The sequence below is a fragment of the Nerophis lumbriciformis genome, linkage group LG27, assembly GCF_033978685.3.
Source record: "Nerophis lumbriciformis linkage group LG27, RoL_Nlum_v2.1, whole genome shotgun sequence".
In the NCBI taxonomy this organism is placed as follows: domain Eukaryota; kingdom Metazoa; phylum Chordata; class Actinopteri; order Syngnathiformes; family Syngnathidae; genus Nerophis; species Nerophis lumbriciformis.
In genome coordinates, this window is record NC_084574.2 from 28,019,216 (window position 1) to 28,035,993 (window position 16,778).

General features: G+C 39.9%; 1 protein-coding gene across 1 annotated transcript in view; it reads right to left on the minus strand.

Moving 5' to 3' along the window:
* bmerb1 (bMERB domain containing 1) overlaps window positions 1-15,792 on the minus strand; it is a 30,618-nt gene extending 14,826 nt beyond the window's left edge. Inside the window, exon 1 of the mRNA XM_061988248.1 lies at window positions 15,600-15,792. Coding sequence (XP_061844232.1) covers window positions 15,600-15,687 — 88 coding nt within the window. The 5' untranslated portion in view covers window positions 15,688-15,792. The remainder of the gene's footprint in view (window positions 1-15,599) is intronic.
* Window positions 15,793-16,778: the final 986 nt, after the last annotated feature.

A 16,778-nucleotide genomic window follows, 5' to 3' on the forward strand; every position in this document is an offset into this window, starting at 1 on the left:
ACTAATTAATGGTGAATATGTTCCCTATACCAAACGACTGCATTTTCTTCGACTGAAGTTTCGCCTGTCCCACTAGACACACCAATAATCTTGTTTATAGATGTACAATAAAACTCCTCTTTGGAAGTTGCCATTTGTTATAACTTTGTGCACATTAATGAACATAGAAAATATAAATGTCACAGATTGTAGTCAAAGGCTGATTTCCATCTGCATCTCATTGCAAAGAAACAAGCCCACAGGGCTCCCACTAATTTAGCGTTATAGTGAGTTGTATTTTTCACGCACTTATTTTTGCTGCATTTATCTGGCACAAGTGGAAAGCCGGTCCATGAAACTAATGCCTTTATTAAACCGGTCCGTCGTGCAAAAAAGGTTGGGGACCACTGCTTTAGTTGATTGATATGCCTCAAAAAGGAATTATTTTATGAATTACGCAGGTTTTGCAGAGAATGTCAGGGCTTTTCCTGCATGTACTTGATGGTGGCTGCCCACCAGGACAAAATAAAAGCCACCACACCTTTAGAGATTAGGGTTTTTACGTGAAAAAAAATTAAAGTAATTTATTGTATTGTAGCTCCCAGAAGATGTCACACCAAGTCTGATGTACTTTTTAACTAGGAATGTAACGGTAAACGATATAATGATAAACCGCGGTAAAATTCCGGACTGTTAGTAATACAGTTTAATTTTTTAATTATCGAAAAACCGTCATTTGAGCCGACATCGCTCACTTCCTGAAAACTCACCAGCAGCCGCGCCTCCGTAAATGGCGCATGTTAATTTTGGTCACAATAACTGAGATAAGAAATGTTTATACCGTGACATCCATACTTGCCAACCCTCCCGGATTTTCCGGGAGACTCCCGAAATTCAGCGCCTCTCCCGAAAATCCTCCCGGGACAAATTTTCTCCCGAAATTCAGGCGGAGCTGGAGGCCACGCCCTCTCCAGCTCCATGCGGACCTGAGTGACGTGTTGACAGCCTGTTCTCACGTCCGCTTTCCCACAATGAAAACAGCCTGCCTGCCCAATCACGTTATAACTGTAGAATGATCGAGAGCGAGTTCTTGGTTTCTTATGTGGGTTTATTGTTAGGCAGTTTCATTAACGTCCTCCCAGCGCGGTAACAACACACAACAACAGCAGTCAAGTCTTCGTCTACCGTAAAGCAGTTCGTCTGCCGTAAACAGCAATGTTGTGACACTTTTAAACAGGACAATACTGCCATCTACTGTACATGCATATGTGACCCACCCATAATGTGTCACATTTTTGTGTTGATTTATTTAGTTTATTTTGTGGTTTGAATTCGTTTTTGGAGCTGTCATTACACATTTATCAGTATTCACATTGGTCAGTAGGGGGCAGTAGGGCGTTTCTTCCCAATTGAATGCTATCACCTGCAGACCGGAAGTGTCTTGTCATTCTGATGAGAGGCTGAGCGAGCAGTCTGTGAACAATTGAAACGTCCTGTGTGCTTTTTCCTCCTGTATAACAGGTTAGTTTTGGTGAATCAACTCACTGAATAATATCCATGTGATCTTTATAAGTTTAAGTACACATTCTGATGGTGGAGCCTAACTCTAAAGTGTTTGTGAGTTGTAGTTTGTATTTGTGAATGAATCTAGTGCACAGTAATCAATACAAAAAGGCGACGTGAGTGCGCAATGTTTATATAGGAACTTCTGATCCTAATTCAGACTCCCAAATTAGAGCTCCCGTTTTCCTATTGATTTTATAATGTATATTGTATAATGTGTGTGTTCTGAAATAGTGACAGAGAATAGAACAAGGATGGACAATTCAACCCTTAACTCAACAATGAGTAGATGAGTGTTATGTGTGTGTATATGTGTAAATAAATGAACACTGAAATTCAAGTATTTCTTTTATTTTTATATATATATATATATATATATATATATATATATATATATATCCATCCATCCATCCATTTTCTACCGCTTATTCCCTTTGGGGTCGCGGGGGGCGCTGGAGCCTATCTCAGCTACAATCGGGCGGAAGGCGGTGTACACCCTGGACAAGTCGCCAACTCATCGCAGGGCCAACACAGATAGACAGACAACATTCACACTCACATCCACACACTAGGGCCAATTTATCCCCAGGTGCATGTCTTTGGAGGTGGGAGGAAGCCGGAGTACCCGGAGGGAACCCACGCAGTCACGGGGAGAACATGCAAACTCCACACAGAAAGATCCCGAGCCCGGGATTGAACCCAAGACTACTCAGGACCTTCATATTGTGAGGCAGATGCACTAACCCCTCTGCCACCGTGCTGCCCTATATATGTATATGTAATAATATATATATATATATTATTACATATATATGTATATGTAATAATAAATATATATATATATATATATATATATATATATATATATAGCTAGAATTAACTGAAAGTCAAGTATTTCTTATATATATATATCTTAACCACGCCCCCCACACCCCCACCTCCCGAAATCGGAGGTCTCAAGGTTGGCAAGTATGCCTTAACTCAACAATGAGTAGATGAGTGTTATGTGTGTGTATAGCCCTCTGGTTCTCCTGCAGATGCCCTCCCACCTCGCCTGTTTAAGGAGGTACTTGCTACTATTGGATCAAGTGTCCTTAACATTATCAATAGTAGCCTCTCTTCTGGAATAGTTCCAGTAGAGTTTAAACATGCAGTGGTACGACCTCTGCTTAAAAAACCCAGCCTCGACCCCTCTCTCCTCTCTAACTTCAGACCTATCTCTAATCTTCCATACATTTCCAAAATATTAGAGAAGGTTGTCTACAGTCAGTTGTTGCCCTTCTTAGAGGATAATGGTATCACTGAGCTGTTCCAGTCCGGTTTTAAAGCCCTCCACAGCACAGAGTCAGCGCTTCTAAAAGTTTTTAACGATATCCTCCTGTCCACTGATTCTGGTAAATATGTTGTCCTGGTGCTTTTAGATCTGTCTGCTGCGTTCGACACCGTCGACCACGCCACCTTAATCACTCGTCTTGAGAACTGTGTGGGCATTAAGGGCGCCGCCCTCAACTGGTTCCGGTCGTACCTAACCGACAGGAGTTTTTGTGTAAAAGTAGACAGTTTTATGTCGTCCACAGCTCCTTTACCACATGGGGTCCCCCAGGGCTCAATCCTTGCCCCAATTTTATTTGCGCTTTACCTTCTCCCCCTTGGTTCTATTTTTAGGAAGTACAGTATTGCATTTCATTTTTATGCCGATGATTGCCAGATTTATTTTCCCATGGCACAAAATAACACGGTTCAACGTCTTATTGACTGCCTGCACGACATCAAAGTCTGGCTTTCAGCTAACTTCCTGAGCCTAAATGAAGATAAAACAGAAGTTATGTTGTTTGGTCCAAGTCGCTCTCCCTCCCCCAACGTTGACCTCGGCACTCTGACCCCGTATCTCAGCGACTCTGTCACAAACCTGGGGGTAAAGTTTGACTCAGATTTTAAATTCGAAAAACAAATCAGCAGCGTCGTTCAAAAAAGCTTTTATCAATTACGCCAAATAGCGAAAGTGAAACCGCTTCTATCAAGACATGATCTTGAGAAATTAATCCACGCTTTTATCTCGACTCGTCTTGATTATTGTAATGCCCTGTATGTAGGCATTAGCCAGGCCTCCCTCGCCCGCCTGCAGCTCGTGCAGAACTCTGCTGCTCGTCTGCTAACACAGACCCGCAGACGTGAGCACATCACCCCTATTTTAGCGTCCCTTCACTGGCTCCCTGTGCGTTACCGAATACATTTTAAACTCCTTTTATTTGTTTTTAAATGTCTAAACAACCTCGCGCCAACCTATCTCTCCGACCTCCTTCAGCCTTACTGCCCCACCTGATCCTTAAGATCAGCCGATCAGCTGCTGTTGACAGTCCCTGACACAAGGCTGAAGCTTAGAGGTGACAGAGCTTTCGCCGTTGCTGCTCCCAAGCTCTGGAACGACCTACCACTGAGTGTTAGACAAGCCTCCTCTCTTCCTGTTTTTAAATCTCTCTTAAAAACATACTTTTATTCCATGGCTTTTAACACTGAGTGATATCCATCCTGCAATGGCGCCCCATAATACACCTGCTGTGATCCTGTTTTTATGTTTTTATGTTTTTATTAATTCTATTTTAATTATTTATTTTTTATCGTGTTCTGTTTGTGTTGTGTTGTGTTTGCTCGGTACTCGTTTTATCTTTTAACCTGCTCATTGTACAGCACTTTGGCTACCCCTGTGGTAAATTTTAAATGTGCTTTATAAATAAAGTTGATTTGATTTGATTTATATGTGTAAATAAATGAACACTGAAATTCAAGTATTTCTCTTATTTATATATATATATATATATATATATATATATATATATATATATATATATATATAGCTAGAATTCACTGAAAGTCAAGTATTTTTTATTTATATATATACAGTATATATAAAATACTTGACTTTGTGAATTTTGGCTGTAAATATACTCCTCCCCTCTTAACCACGCCCCCAACCACGCCCCTTCTCCCGACCACGCCCCTCCAGAAATCGGAGGTCTCAAGGTTGGCAAGTATGGTGACATCCCTAGTTCCAACACATGTTCCCTCCCGTGCACAAATGTAATTCACCGCGCTTCACTCCTAGACACACAACACTTCCTCATTCTTCGCCGATCCCCTTTTAGGCACAGTGTGTTTACGATCATGGTAACAATGAACATTCATAACACACAGACATTAACACCAGATATTAAGAGGACGGTGGCGGCTTTTAAGGAGAGAAAGACTCGCTGCACCTATCGCTGTTCGTAGGGGACATGGAGCGACATTAGTAAAGAGTCTCTAAACACAAGTACAGTCTCCAATAACACTGTAAAAAGATGCTAGATTTGTAGCTAGTCATTTTTAATAAAGAAAAAGTCACTAAAAGGATCAGAGAAGTCGCTAGAAACTTGAAAACATTGTATAATAATAAGCAGCAACAATTGAAAAATATAGCAAAATGATATGCTATAAGAAAAAATATATGTTAATACTAATTAAAAAGATGAGTTTTTAAATTTATAATTTATATTATTTTTAAAGAAAATATATGTATCATAGCAGATTATGCAAATCATATGATGACGTCATGTTCAACACACCCCGAGCCACGGCCCATCCGCCACAGATATTTTGACAATCTGGGGGGAACCCTGCATGTAGATTGCAGACATTTTCCAAGGTTGACGAAAGAGCAGCAATAAATTTGTCATGACCTGTATATTGTTTTTCCTCTGTTTAGGGTTTATTTTGGTTTCAGTACTCCTCCCCTCCTTTTGTTGCCAGTTCTTGCTGTGAGCACTGATTTGAGCACACCTTCCTCTGTTTAGTGATCAGGGCGCACCTTCTTTTGCTGACTAATCAGAAGGGTTTATATGCAAGCCTCGCTGTTCAGTCGGGACTGAATCATTTTACTGTATATTTTGTATATGGATTTGTCATGCCTTGCTTTTCCTTAGGCTTATGCTTCCTGTGCACTTCCCCGTTGCACTCTATTTGCGTTTGCTACAATTTAATATAATTCTTGCCTGCACGCTGTCTCCTCTCGCCGCACCTTGTGGTCACATCTACCACTACATCATAACAGTTTGTTTCTAACAACATTGCGGCAAAGGACCATTTCCTGCAACTGGCAGCTTGCCCTCTGACAAGAACAAGGCAGAAGATGACAACCAATTATGTTAATTGTGAATAACACGACGGGGACCTCTGTCCTGCTAACAGTCAATTAACTCTCAGGACAATATAAACAACATAATTGATCAACCACATCAATAACAAAATCATAATATTCATTACTATAGTACAGACAATAAAATTATTGTTTTATACTTCTGAGAATACATTATTTTATTAAAATGTATTTGTAAGAAGTCAAACTTGTGGACCACAGAGAATGACAACTTTCCCTCAATCCAAATTTGCACCAAAATGTAAGAGGTGTCTTTTAGCACATGAAAACGAGCCATTAGAGTTTTGGCATCAAAAAAAGGAATTTAAACAATAGCTTTCTCCAGTTCTCCAAGGGAAGGGTTCATAAGGATATATAACACGCTAAATGATTCCATATGTAAATGATAATAGAACCATTAAAAATGTGTCACAATGGCTCCTAATTTGGCTGTTAATGTTTGTGGTAAAATATTGCATCATTTCCAGTTGTATAACTTTCTCAAAACTATTATTAATTGACATTTTAATATCTGGTTCCTTTCTGCTGTAACATGGTTCGATCTACACTTCTGTTCAAATGTAATAAACACTTATTATTCTGTTGTTTGGATACTTTACATTAGTTTTGGACGATACTACAAATGTGGGTATCGATCCAATACAAAGTAATAACAGAGGCAATATTGGTCAAAGCAATGTGGATACTTAACATTTTCAAGATAGTTAAACTTGAATGATTAAATGTTTTATCTCACTTATCAGACAAAAAAGGATGGCGGTGTAACAATATAAATTCAATATTCAAATAATTTCCTACTTTTGGCTGTGATTATTAATCTGAAATTAGATTTTGGTTCTTAAAGTCCTCCAGGGTCTCATTTCCTGAGTTTGTAAACAATCACAAAAAAAAACATTGTATGATAACAACAAAAAAAGACATCGATCTAACCAATGGATCCATCCATCCATTTTCTACCGCTTGCCCCTCTTGGGGTCACGGGGGTGGCTGGCTGGAGCCTATCCCAGCTGCACTCAGGCGGAAGGCGGGGTACACCCTGGACAAGTCACCACTTCATCACAGGGCCCTAACCAATATAGTATCAACCATATGCTGATACTATACTTTGTATTGCTGCTGTCGATATTTGTATCGATCCACCCACCTTTGTTTAAATTTAAGAGCTCACTTGTGGTTATCTGCGAGCATACCCTCGTACGGTGTGTAGTGTAACATGTTTAGCTATTCCTCGTCCTCCAGTGATAATGACATTTGTAAGAAACGTTGTTTATGTGCTGCCATGTAGCGAGGATTGCTGACTTTGAAGTGGCTTTGCCTTGTGGAGGGACGTTAGCCGCTAGCGAGAATGCTATATTGTCGGGTGGCACGATTTTGTCCGAAAAGTAAATCCCAATTTTTAACTTTGAAAACTCTATTTTTGATTATGATTTCGATTTTTTTGGCAAAACCTACAAAAGACAACAAAGAGGTGAAGTTTGCTGGCGTCAGCATGTTATTTGTAATGAAATAGGCCAATTAAAAGGCTGAAGAAACGTTCTATATATATTTAAAGTTAAATATTTGTGTCTATTCATTATTTGCATCATCATTTCAGCCTTTTCTCAGTACATTGTCTTTTTGTTCTATTTTTTTTAATTTTTGATGGTTTTCTTGTAAATATTGTTTATTCAGTGTGCCATACGGGTGCATAAAGAAAACTACTTACTCAGATGTCTTGGTGGAGCACACCAAAAGTGTAGACAAAAATACCAGCAGCGATACAAGCCACCCTATGTCTATACTGGAGTGGAAATCGCTCTTTCATGAAGGAGAAGCCTAGGTTAGATAAAAGACATGACAGTGACAAACATCTTTAACAATGTTCTTTTTATTAACATCCTCATAATTAATTAATTGGATCACAATATAAAATTGATGAACCCTGTAGCCCTATCACTTTTTGGTGAGGATGTGTTCGTTCATATGTCGCTGTCAAATTTGCGGGACACGCCAAATTGATATAATATAGTAGATCGTCTATATCGCGCAAAGAACAATGACTACTCCAAAGTATATCCACGTTTCTATAACATCTTGTAAGATGCCATTTGAGACCTTTCTGGATTTCAGATTAAGATCCAACTCAAACATGTCTTAAAAATGTTAAGCATGTTGTAGCGTCTGTTAAGGGAATATTTTCCTACTTTGGGCAAAATGGAATGCCTTAGAAATGACTAGCTTTGGCCCTGATTATGTTCGAAGACGATAAACACAATGAATACACCCTAATTTATGCAGTCTCACACACAGATATTCTTATTTATGGTGTCATGAAGTACTAGCCTGGAGAGAGAGTGAAGGAGGAGAATGTGTGTGTAAACCCATGTAAAGTTTACTTTCAGTTTCGATACCTGTCAAGGCGGAAAAACCTAGGTGGACAAAAGCATTAGAGACATTTTACAAACTGCTTCTACCTTTTGATAGCTCGATACCGTTGATATTTTTATTGTTTGTACTTACTCTGTTTTGTACAATAAATTGTTAAACTTCCATTCTAGCCACCTCTCATGATTTTAAACAGCCTTCGAACAAAAGGATCTATGTGGACTCTCCCCACCTCCAAGGGGTGGGGTGTTGGGTGGGATCCTAATACCGTAATTTGATGGGGGTTCTTCAGGCTTCCAAGCATGCATTGCGGTGCTTGCTGAAAATAGTTTTTGCTAAAGTTACGAAGTTAAGAAAATGTAGTTGTTAAGGATTCCTTATAGTACCGTATTTTTCAGACTATAAGCCGCTACTTTTTCCCTATGCTTTGAACCCCGCAGCTTATAAAATGGTGCGGCTAATTTGTGGGGTTTTCTTCACTAGCAGCCATACTGTTTTGTATTCAAGAAATAGTTTTCAACACCAACAGAGAAACTGACAAGGTGTGTAATTGTCTGTGCTACGGTGCCATCTTTCGGACGAGTTCACTCACTGCAAGTGCTGCGGAATGAAAATGTACTTCCTGTTTCATGCCTTGAACCGGAGGTATATCCCGTTTCGTCTACTATCCGTCTATAACGTTTATGCTCAAAAAGATTCTTCATTCATCACTCCAAGCAACGTTTGTCAGTTTTCCAATATAACAAAAAAAAAATTATACATACAAAACTGTCCCATGTTTGATGTCTGTAGGAGTGTTTTCATGCATATTTGTACATGCTATCGTAATGTAATCAAGCTAGCATCGTTAACATTAGCGAATATGCTTTCACATTTACAAGTGTCTGGGTTATTATTATTAACTTACAATGGCATGCTTTTTGTATTGTTCCGGTTTCATAAATTCACCAAAACGTCACCGTGGAGTTAGGGCTGCGTGATATACCGGTATCATATTTATTACCGGTATATTTTAGAAAGCTGTATATATTTGAGACAGTGCCGCCATTCCGGTATCTTTTGATGTTCCTTTGTTACGGCCGTTTGCTCTTCTCTGCGCCTGACAGGCGAAGCACAGGGCGTCCTCTTTGGGTCACCCCCACCCCTTGCGTGTTTATGGAGGCTTCTCTGATGCACTATGACACAAAATGACACGCTGCGCATCTAACTTGAAAAAAAAAATGGCACGGGGTGCAGACTTCTCGACTAGGGCTGCAGCTAACGATTATTTTTCTATCGATTAATCTATAGATTATTTTTTTCGATTAATCGGTTAATCTATAGATTATTTTTTTCGATTAATCTATAGATTATTTTTCCTTTTACCGATTTTTTTATTTTATTTAAAATGAAGAGGAAAAAATAAATGTAGGCCAGTTTTTTCAAAAGGCATGGCTTTTATTTACAAAACAAAAAGTATGGCCACTCAGTCAACATTGACAACAACATGACAAAATATTCTGTAACAATGTAAACATTTAAAACTTTTAACATTTAACAAAATTAAAAGTAGCTTATTTGCTTTTTAATGTGCAAATATAAAAGTAAACATCCAGTGCAAATCTTAATATTCTGGAATAGTATAAGCATTTAAAAAGTAAAAGTATTGCTTATTTTGCTTTAAAATGTGCAAAAATAAAGATAAACATCCAATACAAAAAAGTGCAAAACGGAAATATTCTGTAACAAGTGTAAACATTTCAACAAAAGTAAAAGTATTGCTTATTTGCTAAAATGTGCAAAAATAAAGCTAAACATCCAATACAAAAAAGTGTACAGTGTAAACATTTCAACAAAAGTAAAAGTATTGCTTATTTTGCTTAATAACACAACAATGATAGTATGATTAAAGTGAAAGTTAATTGTTGGTTTGTACATAGTATATGTAACTGTTAATGTTGTAAAAGGTATTTGCACAACTAATTAACGTTAGCGTTTGTGACACGTCTTGTGCCGTGGGGTTCTTTCAGGACCGACAGACTGAACGCCAGACGGCTTTGCCAGGTTTACAATCTTTTAATTTTACACAAAGTCTTTTCTCTTCCAACTCTTTTCTCTTTCTTTCCTCGCTTTTCAGCTCCTCTTCCTCGCTCGCTCGTCGTCCCCTGTCTCTTGCGGCGTCGCTCCCGGCGCGCCCCGCCTCGCCGCTCGCTCGCCGCCGCCGCCTCTCCACAGCGTTAAAGAGGAGCGCGTCTTTGTAAACACTGAACAGGCACGCCAAACGCGCCTCTCAGAGCAAACGGTGCTTTAGTTTATGAATTTACAACGCAGATACAAATGACACATTCATGTTTTTGTGTAATAATGACAACGTATACGCACGCGGACGATTGACTTGTTGATGGTGATGGCAAGAACGCTGTCGGGGGTTTTCTTTTCAAATGTTCGTTCATAGCCGTTGTGCTGCTATGATAGGCCATTTCCGCTCGACACAGTGTGCATACAACAACATTATTAGGCCGTTTATTGAAATACTCCGACACTTTTGACGACTTTTGGCGTGCTTTTTTCCCCTCGCTCGCATCGTCTGCTTTGCGCTCCGCCATGACAGTAGTGTGACGTAAATATGCGAAGCGCCGACGCACAAAAACGGCGTCGACGTATTTACGTAACCGATGACGTCGACTACGTCGACGCGTCGTTTCAGCCTTATTCTCGACCCCCGACTGGTACAATGCTTTGGTCAGCGACTGCATTTGGCTTTTGGTAAAAGACTACAGCTTTATTTACACATACACCAATTTGATTGAGAACATATCTCTCTCCTTGTAGTGACTTTCTCACTAATCTCATCATTTTATGTTATTAACTTCTGCTAGAGACTTAGCATAGCATCTAGCGATAGTTCCCCTCTTCGTCAAATGTTTAACTACACCTCGACTTGAAAGTGCCCCTCTCCATAGCCTGTGCGGACTAACCTACTGTAGTGTAGCGACTGGGTGGCTGAAGAGTAGCTTTAAACTTAACAGCCAGCGGCTTTTACCGCAGTGAGCGAAGAAGCTCCATCTCACCCCGCGCAGAAGCGTGAGGTAGTATGAACCTCACATTAATAAACAAAATGAATGAAAACTGCTTTAACATAATAACGGCTAAGTAATTACTTAATAAGAATAAACAACACATTACATTACGACTTACAACAAAAAATAATCTGAGTACTCTCAACCCTGGTTGTCTAGCCATAAAACACTTAGGCAACCTCAAGCACTTTGCACATTTTTTTAAGATGACGGTATATACCAGACTAAAAATACCGCGGTATCAGTTTTGGTCCATATCGCCAAGTCCTTTGTGGAGTTATTGAGTTTGTTAAGCTGATTGGAGAGCTAGCTTCCGCAGTTCGTGGTTCCATGACGATGACTTCTGATTTGTTTGATCAGCCGTTTTACTGCCGTGTGACAGGCACCATTTGGAAACAATTAAGGCATGTAAATAAACATTTACAAAAGATGTTGTACTAGTATATATCTGAGGCTTCTGGACCGGTGTGGCTAATATTTGTAAAAATATTTTTTATTCTAAAATGTGGTGGTTGCGGCACTCTATCGCCTGGAAACAGTGGTGTGCCGTCAGGGCTAGCAAGGCCTTCTCTGCTGGCCTAACAAAACCAGAAATCATGATCATAATTAAAGATACAATTATTTTTGTATTTACTTTCCCTAAATATCTAAAAATATTCATATTCTCTTCATGTCATATTATGCTTGTTTTAGTTTGTATCCAATCAGAATTCAGCTATCTTATGACGCCTTCAGAATCAACAACGCAGGCGTCTGTGCACTGTCAGTGACAGACAGTTGCGATAGCCAATCAGATAACGAGTTGTTGTCAGTAAGGCCTTCTAGATGGCCTCGCGTTCAACGTGACATTTACGCGTCCTGTGATTAGATACTCATCGGGACCTTTAGCGGATCAATTTGAGAACACGGTGTTGAGAGACAGTTGCGATAGCCAATCAGATCACAAGTTGTTGACAGTAGATGTTCTGTTACAACTAAAAGTTGTAAACTCTTGTTGTTAAAGGGGAACATTATCACCAGACCTATGTAAGCGTCAATATATACCTTGATGTTGCAGAAAAAAGACCATATATTTTTTTAACCGATTTCCGAACTCTAAATGGGTGAATTTAGGCGAATTAAACGCCTTTCTAATATTCGCTCTCGGAGCGATGACGTCACGTTGTGACGTCACATCGGGAAGCAATCCGCCATTTTCTCAAACACCGAGTCAAATCAGCTCTGTTATTTTCCGTTTTTTTGACTGTTTTCCGTACCTGCCTCGTCGATGTGTTGTCGGAGGGTGTAACAACACGAATAGGGACGGATTCAAGTTGCACCAGTGGCCCAAAGATGTGAAAGTGGCAAGAAATTGGACGTTTGTTCCGCACACTTTACCGACGAAAGCTATGCTACGACAGAGATGGCAAGAATGTGTGGATATCCTGCGACACTCAAAGCAGATGCATTTCCAACAATAAAGTCAAAGAAATCTGCCGCCAGACCCCCATTGAATCTGCCGGAGTGTGTGAGCAATTCAGGGACAAAGGAGGTAGCACGGCAAGCAATGGCAGCAGTTTGTTCCCGCAGACGAGCGAGCTAAACCCCCTGGATGTCTTGGCTCACACCGTCTCTTATCCCACCGAAGATGATCAAGAGAAGAATATCGACCCTAGCTTCTCTGGCCTGCTGACATCAACTCCAAAACTAAACAGATCAGCTTTCAGGAAAAGAGCGCTGATGAGGGTATGTCTACAGAATATATTAATTGATGAAAATTGGGCTGTCTGCACTCTCAAAGTGCATGTTGTTGCCAAATGTATTTCATATGCTGCAAACCTAGTTCATAGTTGTTAGTTTCCTTTAATGCCAAACAAACGCATACCAATCGTTGGTTAGAAGGGGATCGCCAAATTCGTCCTCGCTTTCTCCCGTGTCGCTGGCTGTCGTGTCGTTTTCGTCGGTTTCGCTTGCATACGGTTCAAACAGATATGGCTCAATAGCTTCAGTTTCTTCTTCAATTTCGTTTTCGCTACCTGCCTCCACACTACAACCATCTGTTTCAATACATGCGTAATCTGTTGAATCGCTTAAACCGCTGAAATCCGAGTCTGAATCCGAGCTAATGTCGCTATAGCTTGCTGTTCTTTCCGCCATGTTTGTTTGTGTTGGCTTCACTATGTGACGTCACAGGAAAATGGACGGTTGGTTAAAATCAGGCACTCTGAAGCTTTTTTTAGGGATATTGCGTGATGGGTAAAATTTTGAAAAAAACTTCGAAAAATATAATAAGCCACTGGGAACTGATTTTTAATGGTTTTAACCATTCTGAAATTGTGATAATGTTACCCTTTAAAGTTTGTCATGCTTGTCATTTAATTAACATTGTTACATGTGTATTTGTCGCCATCATGTGGTCAGGGCAGTTAATATATCTTTGAGGAGTGAGTACTTTGAATCAAACTTTATTGACCGGAAGTTGCATAAGCCAAGCAGATAAATTTACGGTATATGTTTTAATTGCTGATGCCTTTTAAATGATTTTTAACTGCGCCAGAAAATAACCCGTTTTGTATACTGTTTGTGATTCAATGCTCAGTAGGGTGTACATGTGTTCCTGTGTAGTATTTCTCCAGCAATGATCATGTCGTAACATCAATTATGGTATTTTGAGAGGTAATCATTGAAGTCGGAGATCACTGAAGGCCTAGGTGGGAAACGCACGGCCCGCCACTGCCAGGAAAGTATGGTAGTACAGTTGGCCTACATGTACTGTGCTATTATTTTCGTGTTGCATCGTGACATTAGTTAGTGTTCTGTTCTGTGTTGACTTATGATCACCACAATATGCTATGCTAGATGCTTTCTGATCAGAGTGGGTCACATCGTGACAGGATAAGGTGAGCGCGGGCTCCTGCAGAGACCCAAATTGCATGCAGGGAGGACGCAGCTGACTCACCACAGCAGACTCAAGCCTTCTCACAGAAAAAAAGCTTGTTTTGTTTCCACTCACCAAATCAAAGTTTCATGCCTTTCTCCCCCCACATTTCTGCTCAGTTTTTCTGTGCAGAAGCTGAGCCAGTGAAAACTGTGAACAATCATCTTTCGTATGCACACACACACAACAAACAGTCACCACTTCCTGATTCAATCATCCTATGGCGCCCTCGTTAAAAAGAGTGTAGGGTTAGGATTTAATGAGGGCAAAACGCAGTGAGCACGCGGTGGGAAAGACGACAGGTAAATGTCAGCATCTGCATGACATCCAGCTGATGACACATCCTGCAGTCACAATGTGTACACACACGCACACCCACACAAACACTGGACCGCCCAGGGATGAGAGGACGGGACTACCTCCTTCTTTCCAGGTTTTTTTTGTGCGTTTGAACACACCAACAGTGTCTAAACACATATGATGCACTTTTTCCCACCTTTTTCTCCATAAAATCCGTGTTGGAACTATCCTCTGTGGGGAGCATCGTCACCTCCGTGTTGTGTCGATACTTGCGTCATTCCAGGCGTTGGTAATTAGTAATGATGCTCAGTTAAAATAACTTAATTTTTTTTTACAAACAATAGCATCAGTGTGCACCTTCCTTTTTTAGAAAGAAATGTTCTTCAATTGGAGCTACCTTCATAAACTCTGTTTATGAGGTCAAATTGAATGTGTTGTTTACTTATTTTCTATTTTGTTCTTGCTAATCTTATATTATAAATGTACTTGCTTACATATTTATATTTTTTTACATGCTGCAATATTTGCACCTTGACAGTACAGTTACATTTTAATCTTAGACAAATTGACCTAACTCGGCATGATTGGATTGTGAGTATAAAATGAAAATTCATGCTGCTTCAGCAAAAATACACATTTTCCATAGTGTAATGGTCGGTGTTGGTTTAAGTCAGACGCTGATCATTGCATGATGAGGTTATCACAGATCTTCAAGATGCAACCTTTTATTCAGATTTGAATAATAGGATATTGAGACTGATTTGGGGGATTTAGATTCCTTTTTTTTATTTATAAAATGAAATTATAAATGGGTATTTGGTGGGTAGATTTTGCAATGTATTGTATTGTATTTTGTATATTTTCTGATGATGTATATTTTAAAACTGTGGGTCCCTGTCCATAAGCAGTGTGCTTCTAGGGATGACCCTTTTGCAGAACGGACTCTGATATTAACAAAAGAAACAATAATGAAATACTATGTTTGTCTGTAACTTAAAAAAATAAAAAATAAAGAACAAAAAAAATGTATATTTAAATTTACACATGTTTAATCTGATACACAGATGAATGCTCCACGACTAAAAGGGTATGTTATTATTGTAAAGATTTATATCATAAGTGTTGCAATTGGCACCGCATTCATAAACATGTGTGCATCATAGCATCAGTGGACCGATGCAGGAACATGCTAGCATGACGTGAACACACCGCGGATGTTGCTCACCTTTGTCCGTCGTCCACGCGGTTTGCGACACGGCGCCGTAGCTCCGGAGTGCCCGCTCCGTGTCGGAAAAAGACTTGCTCATTTCCATGTCTGCTGCTGCTGCTACTAAATGCTTACACGGCAGTGAAGTTTAATGCCGGCTGAGCCCGCGACGTTTGGGAGCATCTTTATCCGGGCTCCTTTGCTCCCTTTAAACTACGCGCATGCGCAGTGCTGGCAAGGCAACGGTGAGGCGGGAGACGTCGAAAAAGCGTGGGAGGTTCGAGAGGTTATGTTTTTTCTAGCCTCAGTTTTGGGAGTGATAATTTGACAATAATTCACTTGTTTATGAATTGCCTGAAAAGTACATACATTTGCAATCTAAAATGGCTGATATTTAATGTAGCAACCCATAGGCGCCGATCTACGTTTCTGCCAGTGGGTGCTCGGTGTGATTTCCCGGGAGACTCCCGAAATTCAGCGCCTCTCCCGAAAATCTCCCGAAATTCAGGCGGACCTGAGTGACGCGTCGACAGCCTGTTTTCACGTCCGCTTTCCCACAATATAAACAGCGTGCCTGCCCAATCACGTTATAACTGTAGAATGATCGAGGGCGAGTTCTTGGTTTCTTATGTGGGTTTATTGTTAGGCAGTTTCATTAACGTCCTCCCAGCGCGGTAACAACACACAACAACAGCAGTCACGTTTTCGTCTACCGGAAACAGCAGTTCGTCTGCCGTAAACAGCAATGTTGTGACACTCTTAAACAGCACAATACTGCCATCTACTGTACATGCATATGTGACAATAACATCTACGGCTTTTAAAGAGTGCAGTGCACAACTGCGCACACAACAAGGAGACGAAGCAGAATGCATCATCAGAGAGGGTGTTCAGCATGGTTAGAACATTAGTGACAGAGAATAGAACAAGGATGGACAATTCAACCCTTAACTCAACAATGAGTAGATTAGTGTTATGTGTGGAAATGTGGAAATAAATGAACATATATATATATATATATATATATATATATATATATATATATATATATATATATATATAGCTAGAATTCACTGAAAGTCAAGTATTTCTTATATATATATATATATATATATATATATATATATATATATATATATGAAATACTTGACTTGGTGAATTCTAGCTGTAAATATACTCCTCCCCTCTTATCTGAGA